Source organism: Podarcis pityusensis (assembly GCF_964106645.2).
Source record: "Podarcis pityusensis genome assembly, chromosome: 17".
Lineage (NCBI taxonomy): Eukaryota > Metazoa > Chordata > Lepidosauria > Squamata > Lacertidae > Podarcis > Podarcis pityusensis.
This window is the reverse complement of record NC_138042.1, coordinates 4,090,020-4,106,513: the sequence shown is the minus strand read 5'-3', so window position 1 is coordinate 4,106,513 and position 16,494 is coordinate 4,090,020. Positions and strand designations below refer to the sequence as shown.

Here is a 16,494-nt window from a genome sequence, read left to right as displayed (position 1 = left end):
CACCAGGACTCAAGTGTTCCCAGGGTCCCTTAAGGTGCACTGTACAAGGAACAGAGCACGTACACAACCAAGGGAGTTACTGTGTGCAGTCAGTGCACACCACCCCCCGATAGCAGCAGGGGCTGGTCGGCTTAATTGACTGCAAGGTCAATTTTAACACCAGAACTGGGTCTCTACCCATTCCTCACCTATCAGCTCCAGCACATGACAACATCTTGTTGATGCGGATGACATGGAAGGGGTGCAGGCGCACACGGATGTGAAATCCATCTTTACCACAACTTTTTACCATGTATTTGTTGGCACAGATACGGGCGGCCTCTAGAGCTGCAGAAAGAGAGACAGGGTGAATGGGACAGACCGTTGAAGCACAGCAAAATGAGTGGTTTGAGTGGTCTTTTGGTGCTCTGTACCTTCTGATGAAAGCTGCTCATATTCGTCTGACACCATGTGCCCACAGAGTGGGAACTCATCAACCTTGGCCTTCTTCCTGCCCAGGTCAAAAATCCTGATCTTGGGATCTGAAGAATAGAAAGTAGTATCAGCCAGTTCACTAAAACTCGGATTTCCTAACAGGCCAAATTAGGTGCAATCCACTCTGACCAGGCAATTAAGTCTCATCAGGCTATCCTCTGTTGGATTAAATTCTACATTCCTGGACTTCCGGGTTGGCGCCATCGCCGAATGGCGGACTCCCTCCGAGCTCCGGAGGGAGCCTGCTTGGCAGGGGCTGGGTCCTACCGCACCGGCGATGCGGGGACCCTTAAAAACCACGGCCACGGAGGCCGTGGACATGGAGACTCGGCTGGCACCGCTAGCGCCCTCCCGACTCGTGAAGGAGCCTTTTTAAAGGCTACGGATCGGGTGCCGGGGAGAAGCGTGGTGCTTTGAGTCCTCTGCTATCCCTGCCGAGCGCAGCCGCATGCCATCCGGCGGAGAGCGCTGACTTCTTCCATTGAAAATTCGGACTTCTTAACAACAACCCGTGAGTAATTTGGAAACCGGGTTCAAAAGGAGAAAAAAAAAAAGAATTTTTTTTTTTCGGATTGGACACGAGCGGGGGGGGATCCAAAAAGGAAGTCAGTCCCCCCCCCCTACTGTAAACCTTCCAAAACAAGGACGGGGAAACCAAGGTCCAAAAAGATGTGTATTGCTGATTAAAACTAAGAATTCCACGATGGGGAACTATAAGAACTGTGCTGGAGGAAGAATTGAGGGAGAAGAAACGTAACCCCCCCCCCGGGAACCGGGGTGATTGAAGAGAGAGCCTGGTGAAAAGAGTCGGAGATTTTGACAGCTGTCAAAGTAGCTGTCAAAGTCGGAAAGCAGAGAGGACTTTATTATGAGAACTTTGCTGGTTAAATTTGTTACAATTTGCTATAACTCGCTAAAATTTGGATACAAAATGGCGAAAACATGGATAACAATCGAACTTTTGGACTAGAGAAAACAAAGTTACAACAATCCCCCTAGAGGAGTTTTGGGACATTACAAAGATGGTCGTAAGTGGAAAAACACCATTGGAATTTTACAGGACTGGTTATCTTCTGGGAAAGCTGCAAAACGGAAATAATATTTTGTCTACAGGGTGTTCAGCTAAAGGAGACAATAGAATTTTCTATTGAAGAAAGGAAGGGACTGAACGCAAGTTTTTGTTCCTGAATAATAATAATCCCTGCAGAGTTATTAAGCTTCTGAATTAGAACGTTTCAGCAGCGGAACAAGAGGAAACTGGACTACAACTTGGAAAGAACAATGGGGGGAGTTTTATTAAAGATTTGAAGTTAAATGTTTTAAAAAATAATTATAAAAAGAAAAAGCCAGCAAGGAGTTGGGGGAAATAGGCGATTTATGGACTTTAAGAATTCCAGGCAGATAACATGGTTTGGTGGTCAGGGGGAAATTAAACCGGAGACAGGGGGGGGGAGAACTAGAATCCAAAGGCTTATCAACTTTTTTTTTTCTGAATGAGCTTTTTCTCATCTATTATACTTTTTATTTCTTATTTCTTATATTTCTATTGTGTGGGGTGTCCTTATCATTAAAAAAAGGGAAATTGTGGAATGAAAATGGGGTGGGCCCTGGGGAGAGAATTTTTGTCTTTTTATTAAGGGTATTGATGAGGAGTGTATAAATTTTAAATTCGAATAATGGTCTAAACAAATTAAGTTTCAATTAGAACTGAGAGCTTGTGGAGCCAACAATATGAAAGAGGAATATGGTAGGGGTGGGGGAAGGGGGGAGTCCCGGAAAGTGGGTGTATGAAAATAAGGCTTTGAATGTATTTTAATTCTTACTTTCTGTATTTTTGAAAATCTTAATAAATATCATTTTAAAAAAAAAATAAATTCTACATTCCTATCTGAATGCATGAAGTTCAATTTAACAGTTCATCAGGCAAAAATAAATATATTAACTTACCAGGAACACCTCTACAGAAACGGGATTTGGGGTAAGGCTTGTTCTTGCAGTATCGATAACTAGAAGAAAAATACAGATAAGGTAGTCAGAAACAATTTTTTGAAATTAAAGTCACAACTGCTGAATATGTTAAACCAGAAATGGGGAACCTATAGCCTTGCATAGGTTGTTGAACTACAGCTCCCATCAACCCTTGCCTTTGGTCATTCACATCTGATTGGGGGTTGGTGGGTTAGAAACTGGTCCAAGATGCAGTCCCAGATATTAGCCTTTTAAACCAATTTACTAGCCTAATGGAGTTTAGCAGTGGAAGGATGAAGAGCTCCAACCTTCCTTCAGCAGCTCATTGCATGTCTATGCTGGGCAAACATAAGGAACAGAATCCTTCTTCCATGTTGCTAGTCTGCTCACTTGCCACATTCAATTTCTTGCTGCTCTATGGCTACCAAGCAAGTGCTAAATTAAAAATATGTCTCATACAATTAATAAAGAGCATGTAGACACTTATCTGTATTTATTGGCTTTTATTTTCATACTAGTACTCTTTCTTAACAGTAAGGGAAGTTCTGTGAACCCAATAACTTCTACTTTCCCTATACATTTGGCTGACAGATCTGGCTCCCATCCCAAGATCAACAGTAATTTCTGCAGCAATGTTTACCTCAAAGTTACACCATGGTTTGGACAATCGTTTTCGGCTCAACAAACCATGGCTTTTGAAGCTTGGAATGGGCACTTGTGAGAAGTATGTCTCCTATTCCTCATCAGTTTCTATGCAAAGATCTTGGCTTATATTAAGACACAACCAGGAAATCTGGATTTATGCTGGCCTGCTGGGGGTGGTGTGTGATAGAATGGCTAGTGCCTGGCTTCATAAAAGTTTATGAGGCTTTGAATGAAAGTCTGAACCAGGCCATTATGTGGTCTCAGGCAAAGCCACTTTCAGTCTCAACCCTCTAAGCTTAGGATCTAATGCTTAGTGTTGTAAGAATAAAATAAAGAATATTTATGTGAAGCACTCTGAAGACTCTCACACATATTAGTATCATACTGTACTCAACTGCATCCTACTCAAGAGTGCATCCACTGAAATTAGTGAACCTGCTTGCTTCAGTGGGCTTACTCTGAGTACAACTAGCAGTGACTACCACCCAAACCACAAACATTATGGATATTAGGGACAAAGAACACGGGGAGGCTTCAGCCTTCATGTCCCGCTTAAGGGTTTCTGATGCATGCATACAACTGGCCACTGCTAGGAGGCAGGATGCAAAATGAGGCAGGCAGCCCTTGCTCAAATGTGTCAGAAATCTCATCTTTTTATGCTAAACTCACGGGTGTGTGTGTGTGTGTTGTGTGTACGGGGTGCGTGCTTGGGGTCTAATAGCCGTCCCACGAAAGCAACCTTGCTGCTAAGAACCACCACAGGCGGCAACGCAGAAGGGTCCACGGGCCACAAGCAAGCCGTGAAAGCCCAGAGCCCCCAAGGCGGGGCCCGTTTCGGTCGCCCACCCTCGTCCACCCCGATCGCGGCCCCCGCCAGAAGAGGAAAGCGGGAGATGCGGCTGCCAGGAGAGACCCCTTTGGGCCTCTCCACTCCCGTTCCTGGCAGAGCCGCCTCCCCGCGCCCTCGCCAGCCCCCGACGGAGCGGCCACGCGGCCTCCTCCCGGCCTTGCCCGCCCGTCCTCCGGGCGGCCCAACTCACCAGCGCGCGGGTCGGCGGCCCATGGCTGCAGGTCTGAGAGGCAAAGAGAGAGAGAGAGAGAGTCAGTCCGGGGCCGCAAAGGGAAGCGGGCCGAGCGCGGGGCCTGCTTCTCGCTCTCGGGCCCAAGCCGCGCCGCAGCCGCCTCACCCGCGTACTCACCTCGCCGAGCGGAAAGAGAGCGGGGAGCGCGCCTGCGCGCTGCTTATCAACGCTGCCGCTCTAGGACGGCCGCGGACACAGAGGTTGGACCTTGTCTGGACCGGAAGCAGCTTAACGTATCCGGAAGGTCGGTGCGACACATTAGCTTCCGGGTTGATTCTGCCTTCATTTGAGTGGACGTTTAAGCCTTTAACTGAGGGATAGAAGGGCGAAGGAGATGCCCGTGCAATTGAACATACATTTGCTGCCGAAATTTTTTAGATGGGAGATCTTAAAAACAACAACCACCCTCATGTCAGTGCTGATCGTTATAATACCCTCAGTATTTTGAACTATATAACGTGTGGAATTGCCCATGGCTTTTGAGTTAGGTTTTCAAGGTCTTTATTCATGGGAAGGCGCTGCAAAGCCTCTGTCGACCTCCGCTCTTACTTGGCACTTCGAAATACAGTAACATAGTTGTTCTTTTTATACATCTATATATCTTTACCTCCTGTATACTATTTATGTTATCATTGTACACATAAATAATAAAACATGTACTGTACATGAGTAACAAAAAATGGGTCACCGGGGGTGTAAAATGCTAAACATATTATTTTACAGTACCATAATAATGAGGTAAACCAGTTCAGATCAACTTGGGAAACAGAGTAATAGTTGTTTTATTAACGTTGCTGTTATAAGCAATTTTGTCGAAAGTTTACAGAAAAACAAAACAAAGACTTAATTCACATTGAAGTCCAGTATGTATCATTTAACCTGCTGGCTTTCCGTATAGTCTTCAACCCCGAAACGAGGAGCAATTTTATTAAGACGTCCTTGCTTGCACAGTTCTACTCTTACTAAGGATGCATTGCAGCTCTCGTTGCATTCAGTTGAAATCATAAATAAGCAAAAGCAACACTAAACGAAGAGCAGAATAATTAAACGAATTTCTATTCGTTTGGCGCCTACTGCGAGCCCTGCTTCCTTTGGACATTACGACCTGCTGGGTTAATAACTAATAAAATGGCAGCTGTGAGTTATTTACGGTTGCAAAGTACGAATGAGAATGTTAGGAATCCCGGAAAATATCCACCGGGAATTATAAGGATCTCAAGCTTTGTTGGAAGAGACAGGCTAAAGCAACTTTACTGCGCATGCGCTCCTCCCGCCGCCGCTTGTGCAGGAAGACGCGGTTTCTTACGGGATTTCGTCACAGGTCTCGCGGTATCTGGATAGGACTCCTCTTAATTCGCCCCCCTCAGAAGATTCAAGGATGGCGGCTTCGGCAGTTTTGTACACTGGCAGGCAGCTGTGGAGGCCCGCCTTGTTGGCGTCCCGCTCGGTAAGTCGACGGTTTCGACTGCGGTTGTGAACATTGACCTTGTCCGGAGGTGAAGAGAAACCGGCGCCGCTACCTTAGTTTCCTCTCAGGGGAGTGGGTGGGCGGGCTGGGGCAACCGTTGCCATGTTTCCGATTGGTTAAGGAAGCAGGCGGTGGGTGGGACAAAAGGAGAATGGTGCTTTCGCATTGGCTGGCCTCTTATGGAAAGTTTTTTTATTGGACGCTTCCTTTGGGACTCGTTGCGTAGCAGATAATTTTGATTGGGCAATAGATATGAGACTAGGAGAGAAGAATTAAAGGGCTAAAAGCACAACCAAGGAAATTAAAGGAAAGGAAACAGCCCCGTTTGCACGAGATGATGATGATGATTAGGATTAGTAACCTCTATAGTAATGAGTCTGGAATAACTGCCACCCATTGCTTTCATACAGACTTATTTATTAATTGCATTTATCTCCCACCTTTCATCCAGGGAGCTCAAGGTGGTTCACACTTTTCCTGTTGCTCCCCATTTATCCTCACAACAGCAACCCTGTGAGAGGTTGGCCCACAGTCACCCAGGGAGCTTCATGGCTGAATGTGGATTTGAACCCTTCATTAGCAATAAATATTTGATCATATTTGATGGGACAGTTGAGCAAGAACGCTTTGACAGATCAAATATCCATCTTTAGCTTCTGGCAAAGGGGAGTAAATGAAAGATCTCGCTCAAACCTGGAATTTCACAAGAGTCAGGCAGGACACCTAGTGTTTCATTCCTGTCTTGTAAGAATCCTTTATTTCTGGATTCCCCAAATCACCTTCCTTAGCCTATACTGTTTTTCTCTCTCCCTCACAGGTGCAGGCTCTAACAGATGGCAGTCGCAGGAATGTGGCCTCGGTTTGTATTGCTTGTGCTTGCTATCCTTTGTCACAGAGAGATGTTAGGGGAGGCACTCTTGTGTTCTGTTGTTTCCCCCACAAATTCACTGACAGCTGTCTATGGACAGAAGGGGGATGTAAATGGTCCTAATGTGACGTCTGTTTCTAATCTCTTTACTGATTGGGCACCCGAGGAGTTGGGATCAAATCTGGTATGCAAACAAAATGTTGCAATCTAGGACAGTTTCATCTCTTGGAGGAAGATGTTCTAATGGGCTCTGCCATATTGACCTGCCTTTTCCATGTCTTCTCTCTGTTCAGTTGGAGTAATAATACTGACTTATTAACTGTGTAGGGAAATTACAAGGTACTAACAGCCTTGTACCTTTTAAAATCAATGATTAAAATCAGTACAGTTTTCAAAGGTTCAGTCCATTATCATGATTCAAAATGGCATCCAATTTTATCACAACATAGATGGAAACCTGCTCCTTGATTCACGAACTGTTGTGCAAAATTTGGTTATGATCTCTTAAAGAGGTATCCAAATGCGTAGCAAGCAGCTAACTTTCCAAATACATGGAAAAATTAAAAAGATCAGTGGATAACATTTCAGAGGCACCAGATTTACTTTCTGGACCCTTGGAAGTTTGGTCTTGTAGTCCTTAATACATTCTGGCTTCCCTGTTCACTACAGCTGGTGTCCGTGAGGGTTAGAATCCTGGTAATATTTGTTTAAAAATGAAAATTGGGAGTCCCAGAAATCTTTGACTATTGCAGTACACAGAGGAAGTTACGCTCTGTAAATCACAGTATTGTAATGGCTCTAAGGACATAAGAGATTGTAAATCACTCTGCTGGTTAAAATGCTCGATGAAGGATCTTGGCAAATGTATGGTTAACAATATATTTTTCTTTACACTGCTGCCTGTGAAACTCTTGTTCCTTTTTTTCTTTCCCATCTTTCCAATATCTGTTCCTGATACATTGCCTACAGCAACAGACTATTGTAAGTAGTTTTCCTACCATTTCAATTTTAAACTTGGAGTTACAGCCAATGGGTTTAAGTCTCCTATTCCAATTATCAAGTATTCATCAGGCTGCAAATGTCCCAAGTTGGATGGTAACTGGCAAAGGGTGGCTGCTAAGACTGACACTACTGAGCTAGAATATATGAACCATTAGTCCTAAGTTGTTCTTTAGCCTCCTCTCCCAAGTTGGAAATAGTGGGCTTAAACCTTTCTTCAATTTGGTTTTGGAAACACTGTCTCCTGAATGGGGTTTGATAAGGGTTGGGAATACTGGTGTCTATATTTACCACTGGAAACCAAAGGTCAGAGTGGCTAAAATTCAAGGCAATTGAGCATATCATGACAATCCTTAGTGCTGGTTGACTGTAGTGTAGCAAGCTAAAAGAATGAGGTGAGAATGGGGTGGTCTGCTGGTTAGAATAGAGCAGCCGGTGTTACCTGGCTGGGATCTAGGACTCTCAGGGTTTCATTCTTCACTTTGAACAAAGAATCTATACCCTTGTTGTTTTTAAGCTCTCCTGATCATCAGAAGCTTGTCAGGGGTTCCTCATAGGGAAGGAAGATCCATAAGGGTGAACCAGCTTGTTTGCCTTCCATGCTTTGTGTAGGCATAGAGAAGTGCTGAGCATGTTCTAGGATGCTCCCCCTAGTTAGCAAGGGGTGACAGTGAAGCCCAGTAGGCCTGACCAAGCACTCCATGCAAACTGAGTGGGAGACTTAGAAAATGCCCCAGAACCCTCTGCAGTGTGGGTGGGGGCATTTCATAGCAGACTCTGCATGTCAGTGTGGAAAGGGTTCTTTGGAGGCTTGTCTGAAAGGCATTGGCCTAGATGAGCATGGCAGGGATGTGTAGTGACCGAGAACAAAGGCCTCCTAAGATTCCTGGGCAGGGGTGTGGCCTAGCCGAAAGGATTATGATTTGCAAGATTTTGTTCTAAACTGCCTAAACCTGCACCTCTTTCTCCACAGCCCCCACCAGCCAAATATGGGGGACGCCATACTGTGACAATGATTCCTGGAGATGGGATTGGGCCGGAGCTTATGCTTCATGTCAAGGAGGTGTTCAGGTACAAATTTCCTCTCTGTGTGCCTCTCCAGAGCTGTGCATAAGACCCAGAAGGCCTGCTTGTGTGCACTGACCTGTCCTGCTAACTAATAGACACTTTTTGCCTCTCAAAGCCATGGCTGGAATTCACCTTGACTGCCCCACCCTTCTCTTCTCTCTACCCCAGGCATGCCACTGTGCCTGTGGACTTTGAGGAAGTTCTGGTCAGCTCAGAGGGATCTGAAGAGGACATGCAGAATGCTCTCATGGCCATCCGGCGCAACCGTGTAGCCCTCAAAGGTGATCCTTTGCTTTTCACAGCATGCAGAATTGTGCCAAGTTCTGCATAAAGTGAAGTCGAAAGGAGGAGAAAGGGGTGTCCTGTGTATCTTTTCAGGGGTCGGTTGGAAAGGGCAGATTTGTTTTACTGGGCTGCATGGGCTTAGTAAAGGCCAGTATCCATTTATTTTCCAAAGCCACATTTTGGATTCATCTGGTCCCCTTTCCTTCTTCCCTCTTCAGTCCAAAACGAGCCTATTCTAGGTTTCGCCTTAACAGTATTTGAAGATGCTTATTTTTTTATTACATTTATATACCATCTCTGTCTTCCAAGGAGCTCAAGATGGTGTGCATGGTTCTCCTCCTCCCCATTTCATCCTCACAACAATCCTGTGAGGTAGGTTAGGCTAAGAGATGGTGACTGGCCCAAGGTTACCCAGTGAGCGTCACTGCTGAGTGAGGAGTTGAACCCTGATCTCTTAGGTCATAGTCCAATACTCTGCTGCATTTAAACCTATATCTAATATTTCATCCTTGTGACAGCTCTGGAAAACTGGTGCTGCTTATTCCCATTTTGTGGATGGAGGAACTGAAACTAACAGCCTCTCAGTACATGTTTGACTGCTGTGGAATCTGAATCCAGATTTCCCAGGCTTGATATTTTATCCACGTTTGTTTCTAACCCATCAGGAAAGAGGACAATTTATATAGCTGCAATTTTCAGATTGCCCCATATTGGTGTGTTATGTTTACTAAGGCCAGGGAGTGAATCCTCTTATTAACTGTTCTCTTTTCCTGGCTTTATAGGAAATATCGAGACGAACCATAACTTACCACCTTCTCACAAGTCCCGGAACAACATAATGCGGTGAGTTGAGAGAGAGGCTTAGCCCAGTTGCCAAGCAGAGCCCTAAGAGTTGGGAGTGTGGTTTAGTCCATATACAACCATTCATTTCCATTTTCTACCCCTGTCTAGAGGCTTAAAAAAAATAGTGGAAGTGGAAGGAAGTATGTAAATGTGGCCAGTAGTCTTAATTTCTGTATTGCTTACCATAGTGATGCCACAAGTCACAGAACTGACGTGTTACTCTAGTATGCTACCCACACATTATCTGCCCTCTGTTCCTTGGTGTGGTTTTGCTTCTGGTCTGCTGAGCTGGGAAGCACATTGGAAAAGCAAGCGACAGCATTCTTGCTGGTTGGGTGTGATCCTGCATCACAGCCAGACCCATCAGCCCTCCTGCTCCCATCCAGGTGTGCCACAGAATCTCATTTCCAATGATGTGGGTTGGTCATCATCCATAGCATATGAGGTTCATCTCTCCTAGCAAGACGATACTCTTGTTAAGGCAATTGGCGAAAGTAGGGAGAAAGTGGATCTGGGGCAAAAGGAACAATTGTGCTTTCTGAAGTACACAGAATCACAACAGTTGTTATTCTGAGTAGAATCTGTGCCGTGTGACCTTTTCCTTTCCTTCTCTGATTCCACAGCACAAATCTGGATCTGTTTGCTAATGTGATTCACTGCAAGAGCCTTCGAGGAGTGGCAACCAGGCACCATGACATTGACATACTCATAGTCCGAGAGAACACGGAGGGAGAATACAGCAGCCTGGAGCACGAGGTGCTAATTAGCAGAGGCAACCACTTTTGCCCTCTTTATTTCTCCCCAAATCCCCCTCCCTCCTCAACCCTATTTGCATTGGGGCAGTGTTGTTTCCTCTCCAGGTGGGCTTTTTCCCTTTCCTTTCCTTTCCTTTCCTTTCCTTTCCTTTCCTTTCCTTTCCTTTCCTTCTAAAGCATACTGACTCTCTGCTTGTGGCATATCATGATCAGGATTGGGTGGTGATGGGATAGTCCTGCTATATGGCAAGTGACCTTTTAGTGAGGTGTCAAAGATTGTATGATGGTGGCCAGCAACTGACAGTCCAGGGGTTCAGTCTGGCTCTCATCCTTCCATTCCAGGGATTCCTTCCTGTGATTGCGTACTTCCAAATGGTTCCTCCTGACAAAAACCAAGATGTTGGCAAGTGGCTTTTTTCAGTCACAGGGACTGGCTCTGTAAAAGCTCCTCCATACTAGCATATTCACTCACTCACTCACAGACATTTGCTTTGTCTCGTATGGGTGTGGAAAAAACAGGCGAAGCCTGCAGCTCTTGCTCAATTAAATAGATGGCCTCTAACCAGGGTTCTATGATACATCATAGGGGAAAACCACAAGCAGAAAGTTGGTTTCCTAAAACTGGCAATCCCTCCAAGGACTGCAGTAATCTTTCCAAGTAGGACATCATTTCCCACCCAGTCCCAACTGAGCTAGAGGTAGAAACTAGGAGTTTTGATTTTGCCTGTTCTGCCCCTGCCCCCTCCAGAGCGTTTCTGGTGTAGTGGAGAGCCTGAAGATCATCACAAGGACCAAGTCGCTGCGCATCGCAGAATACGCCTTCAAGCTGGCGCATGAAGCTGGGCGCAAGAAGGTGACCGCCGTCCACAAGGCAAACATCATGTACGTTAGGGAACATGTAGGCCTTTCTTCAGCGTACGTGTGTGGGAGCAGGAATGGGTGTAGCTGGGGGGGGGGTTCTGGCTCAGTGGTGTAAAGTGTGCCACAACTTGTGCCCAGTAGGAGATGCCTCAATTCTTATTTATGCACCCTGCAAATCAGGCCATTGTGCTGTGAAATTTTATTCCTAGGCTGCCAAGTCAGGGATCAGGTTTCTGTTCTGTGTGGAAGAGGTAGGCTGTACAAGCCTGACTGTACGCTAGCATCATAGACCTTTCTGCTCTTGTTCAGGAATACCACAAACATTTGCTGCCTCTACAGTTTGTGGTGCCTTTGCTGCAGCTCTGGCTGAAATTTCCCCTCTTTTTCTCCCATGTTAGGAAGCTGGGTGATGGCCTTTTCCTGCAGTGTTGCAAAGAGGTGGCAGCTGGCTTCCCAAACATCACATTTGAGAGCATGATTGTCGACAACACTACTATGCAGGTACTTGGATGTTCTAGGTTTATGTCTAGCTGCCATTTCAAACACAGGACACCTGAGTCTTCTTTGTAGACAGCTCAAATCTTTGTGTTCTTCATTCTCTTTGGCACTGCTGTTCAGGGATTGCCACCGTAAGTCGCTTTCAGATTACCACCTTAATCCATTCACATGGATTAAACATGCACAGGAGTCAGTCCCAGCATTTTGTGCCCACAAGCATAACTTTGGGTTTTTTTGTTTTGTTTGTTTTTTTTAAAATAGAATCACGAGAACTGGAAATGTCAAGTTTTGTAATAGTCAAAGCAATTGTTATAAAGGAAACGGAAGACATTTCTCAGGATTTACTTTGGAGGGAAAACAAGTTGGCTAATAATGTAACTTCCTGTTTAGAATATGTGACTTTTGCAGATCATTCAGAGAAATTGTTTAAATTAGGAGTGCTTTTATGAAAGCTTCCAGGCAGACCTGAAACTTCATCACTGTTGGGATGGGTGGGGAGAGGAGGGGACATGAATCACTACTCTCACCTTTACACTCACTGCTGTCTCTGATTTTCCTAGCTGGTGTCCCGTCCACAGCAGTTTGATGTCATGGTTATGCCTAACCTCTACGGCAACATTGTCAACAACGTCTGTGCTGGACTGGTTGGGGGCCCGGGCCTGGTGCCAGGTGCCAATTACGGGCGTGATTATGCAGTTTTTGAAACGGTGAGTTTTTGAGAGGGTGGTAGATGTCAGGCTCCAGTAAAGTGGGGTTGTGATGAAGAAGCACCGAGGGCAGGAATGCTACTTGACGGAGTGAGAAAGGGCTCCTAAGGCAGAGGCTCTGGCTTCCAGATGGGCCTGAGCACCAGGATCTCTCCAATAAGCATTGCCTGGAAGAAAACTGAGGGAGATGGAAGAGAGCTGAACACACCAGCAAAAAAACAGGCCACTTGTATCTTTGCCTCTCCATTATTCTATGTTGGTTTCTTTCATTTTGGAAAACCCTCTTGCTCCCTCAGACAATATAGCTTGCTCTCTCAATGCCTGATCTCTCTTTTCTCCCTCTTCAGGCCACGCGCAATACTGGCAAGAGCATTGCTGGCAAGAACATTGCCAACCCCACAGCCATGCTGCTCGCCAGCTGCATGATGCTGGACCACCTCAAGTACGTGCGCATACCCCTTTCCCTTTCTCAGCTGCTGCCGCCACTGCCTAATAAAACTGCTGCAATTGTTTCCCCATTTCCCAACTATGAGAGCCAATGTGGCATAGTGGGTTAGCCTCTAAGATGGGGGTGTGGAACCTTTGGCCCTCCAGATGTTGCCATCATCATCCCTGACGGTGCTTGCAATGGCTGATGGGAGTTGTAGTTCAGCAACATCTGGGGAGAACAAAGATTCCCTTCACCTGCTCTAGGCATTCCCAAGTTCAAATATCTACTCAGCCACTAAATTATTGGGAGACACTAGGTGGAGAGATGTATCTAAAATGTGGGAGCTACTGCACACTTACCTGATCGTCTTGGGGAAAGCGTGAGACAAAAATGAAATGTTTGTCTCAGTGGCAGATTCTTCCATCATAATAGGGGAGGGTGGGGGAAGAGAGACTGCATTTGTGCTGCTGTTTCTCACCACTTCACCTGTTGTTCATTGCAGACTGCACAACCATGCATCAATTATCCGCAAGGCAGTTCTGGCCTCTATGGACGAAGCAGAAGTGAGTTGTTTATTCCCTTCCCAGGCCAATGGCCTATCAAGAGAATTGGGGATATGGGCTGTTAGCTACTGGGTGTTCTTCTTGGGTCTGTACATACCAGCAGAGGACTTAAAAACCATTGTCAAATATCTCAGATTGATTTCTTGTTTGTTTCGGAGGGCACCCAAAATGTGACTTGCCAATCCATGTCAGGCTTTTAGGGTGCGGGTCTAAATGATTCCTAGAGCAAGTGTGAAGGATGCAGCCATTGGGCCCATGAGTCTCTAAAGATCCCTAAGGCATGGCAAGGATGGCTGAGCAGGTACTAGTCCATGTGCCCTACTGGGGGTGCAATTGGATCAGAGAACATGGCCATGACTTGTACAGCAACGCAGGGACTTGTAGTGAGAAGTAAATGAAGAAGTTTGTGTCAGTTGGTACAGTGGGGGAGCAGAAGTATCAAGTTGGTGGCATTGTGGAAAGAAGGTTGGGCGGAATAGTCTATCCCTTCAATTGGTCAAGAGCCACAGGTTTCCAAGAGTGCACCATCATATGTGCACAACCACAGCATGTATGTATGCGTCTGCATGTGGGTTGCCCTTGGTAACTGTCCTTACACTTTGAGTAGGTAGCCCATCTTCACTACAAACGTCTGTTGCCTATTTGGCATTTTCATTTGTGGATGCCATGGGAAATAGTTTTTACCTTGGTGATATCTCTAGCTCTCCCATCCCTTTGGGAAGTGCAGTTTCCAGTGTTGTGCTGGGACAAAGGGATAATTGCAGTGCAGATACACCAAATGTTCGAGTGGCTTGCAACAGTGTTTACAGATAAATTAAACAGTAAAAAAATGAAGGTCCCAAAATGCATGTTTGGGCTGAAGGGGTTTTTTGGCTCCCAAAAGTTTGAAGACAGACTGCTAGTTAACTAAACTGAAGACTGTGAAGGGGTGGTTGTGAGTGAAGGTGGCTTAATACAGCTTTTTTCTTTATTTTTCCTCTCCAGACTCACACACCAGATATTGGGGGCCAGGGTACAACCTCAGCAGCTGTTCAGTCCATCCTGCAACAGATCAAAAAATCTAACCCGAACCTGGCAATGGTGAGTTGGGTAGGAAGGTGACAGGTTTGCAGCTCTCAAAGGGGGGGGGGGATGGTTGAAGTGGAAGGTGAGGAAGGGAAGTTATAAGATTTTGATGAAGTGCAGACCAATGTCGTCATACCAATGTTTTTGTATGATTGTACTTGCTTGTCCTTACTGAGCAGCTTCTGCCTTTAGGGATTGGATGTAAGGCAGGAGAAGGAAGGGCAGGGGCTTAGGGGGCACTGGTAACAGCAGAATTTAGGGGCTGCGGGGACACAAAGGATCCTCCTGCAACTGAAGCCGAGCAGTTTTAAACTTCACTTGTCCTTGCCTTAGGCTTTGCCTCTTTACAAAATGGGAATTTTAGTGATTAACCAGTGTGAGGTTGGGCAGAATGAAATATAAGTAGTTCTAAGTCTGTGTAGCCAGCTTTGCTATTCAATTCTTTTTACCTTTGCCTGTTATTGTTTTTTAGTGACATTCTGAAGCCAAGGAACCAGGCTCAATAGCTGTTTGAGCTGCAACTGAAACAAATACCCCTCATGTCTGCCTGAAGGAGGCCGGAGCAACTGCTGCCTGTGACTAGAACAGACTGTTCCATTGTGAACTAGCCAAGCACAAACTCCCATCTTCTGTATATAGTGTGTAAGATGGCAATTCATACCCACCTCATGAAAGGGAAATAAATGGAAATGTGAGGCCTATCATGTCTCTGTGTCTCCTGCTTTTAGGCTGACTAGTAGATAAGCACAGCTAAGTGGATTAATGGTGTGGTGAGAGAGAGCAGCAGGGGAGAGGGAAGTTTCGGGCTATGGAGCATGGTTTTTATCGTAGGGAAGGATCCTGGTGACTTACACTGAAGGAACTTACAATCAAGGACTGGCTAAGGGAGCAGCCAAATACAAGGGCCAGACTCCCCTACTTAGGGAAGGGAGCTGGCTGCTTCTTGCAGTATAACCTACCACCATGGCACCTGCAGACTGGAATCTAAGATTGTGTCGGTTTTTAAAGAAGCAGGTTTTCCTGTGGCTACAGCTGCACATCCCTTTGTTCCAACACAGTACAGAAAGACACACTTAATTTTCAATGGATTTTGTGAATGCCAAAGAGAATGGTGATATAAAAGCTAAATTCTGCAAGCAGCATATGACTTCTGCTGCTGCTAGCAGTGGGGAGCACTAAAGAGCTGCAGCCTACTAATGCTTTGCCCCCAATCAAGCACTGCCTAGACTTAAAATCCTATCTTTACAGTCAGGGACTAGAAACATGCACTCCAGGGCAGCAGGAGAGGTCTATACAGAAAGCAGCCTCCTGGTAAATGGTTAGGTTCATGCAGACCTTGTTGAGCTGTCTTAGGTGTGGTAAATTTCAGACCCACAGGCTGGATGTGGCACTCTAGTCCTCCAGAACTCTCCACCAGGCTGCATCCCGTACCGGACCTGCTCTGTGTCCTTGAGTGCTTTTGCCCAGCTGGAATGTGTCCTTGGAACTGCATTAATGGCTCATGTGACTGGCTGTAGAGGTGTGTATGTAGAAACCTCTGACTTCACACAGGTGCAGTAGGTGACAGTCCACCTAAGGTAAGAGTCACATCGGTTGCTCTGTCAACTTTGCCTCTGACTCCTAGCGCTGCTTCCAGCCCAGCCCTTGGAAGTGTGTGTGGCCCTGGGCTGGGAGAGGCTCCCCATCCCTGGTGTATTGGGGACCTTCTAAGTTTGCTTTTTCTTTTACAATGAGGGGCTGATATTTCTCAAGGTGAGTTTTGTTCTGAACTTCCATTCTACTCTGTGGCAGTGTGAACTTTTACCACCACCACCCTCCCTCCATACCACTGCACACCCAAGATATCAATCCCAGAAGGGAAGTAGAAGAACAACTTCGCTTAGAGGGAGTAACTCTAACCCCTTTCCCCTCACAG

The 16,494-nt window shown here is 45.9% G+C and overlaps 2 protein-coding genes across 2 annotated transcripts in view; one reads left to right on the top strand and one right to left on the bottom strand.

The window, feature by feature from the left end:
* RPL10 (ribosomal protein L10) overlaps positions 1-4,286 on the bottom strand; it is a 5,143-nt gene extending 857 nt beyond the window's left edge. The window contains exons 1-4 of the mRNA XM_080987286.1: positions 4,128-4,286; positions 2,422-2,480; positions 414-521; positions 189-327 (exon numbers count right to left, since the gene is read on the bottom strand). Coding sequence (XP_080843412.1) covers positions 189-327; positions 414-521; positions 2,422-2,480; positions 4,128-4,150 — 329 coding nt within the window. The 5' untranslated portion in view covers positions 4,151-4,286. The remainder of the gene's footprint in view (positions 1-188; positions 328-413; positions 522-2,421; positions 2,481-4,127) is intronic.
* A 731-nt stretch (positions 4,287-5,017) lies between these two features.
* On the top strand, positions 5,018-15,280 carry IDH3G (isocitrate dehydrogenase (NAD(+)) 3 non-catalytic subunit gamma). The gene is made up of 14 exons (XM_080987287.1): positions 5,018-5,616; positions 6,455-6,496; positions 7,475-7,486; positions 8,478-8,575; positions 8,741-8,853; positions 9,640-9,700; positions 10,324-10,456; positions 11,204-11,337; positions 11,715-11,817; positions 12,375-12,521; positions 12,869-12,963; positions 13,454-13,514; positions 14,499-14,594; positions 15,052-15,280. Exons 1-14 carry the CDS (start codon positions 5,548-5,550, stop codon positions 15,052-15,054), a joined length of 1,167 nt encoding a protein of 388 aa, XP_080843413.1. The 5' UTR covers positions 5,018-5,547; the 3' UTR covers positions 15,055-15,280.
* Positions 15,281-16,494: the final 1,214 nt, after the last annotated feature.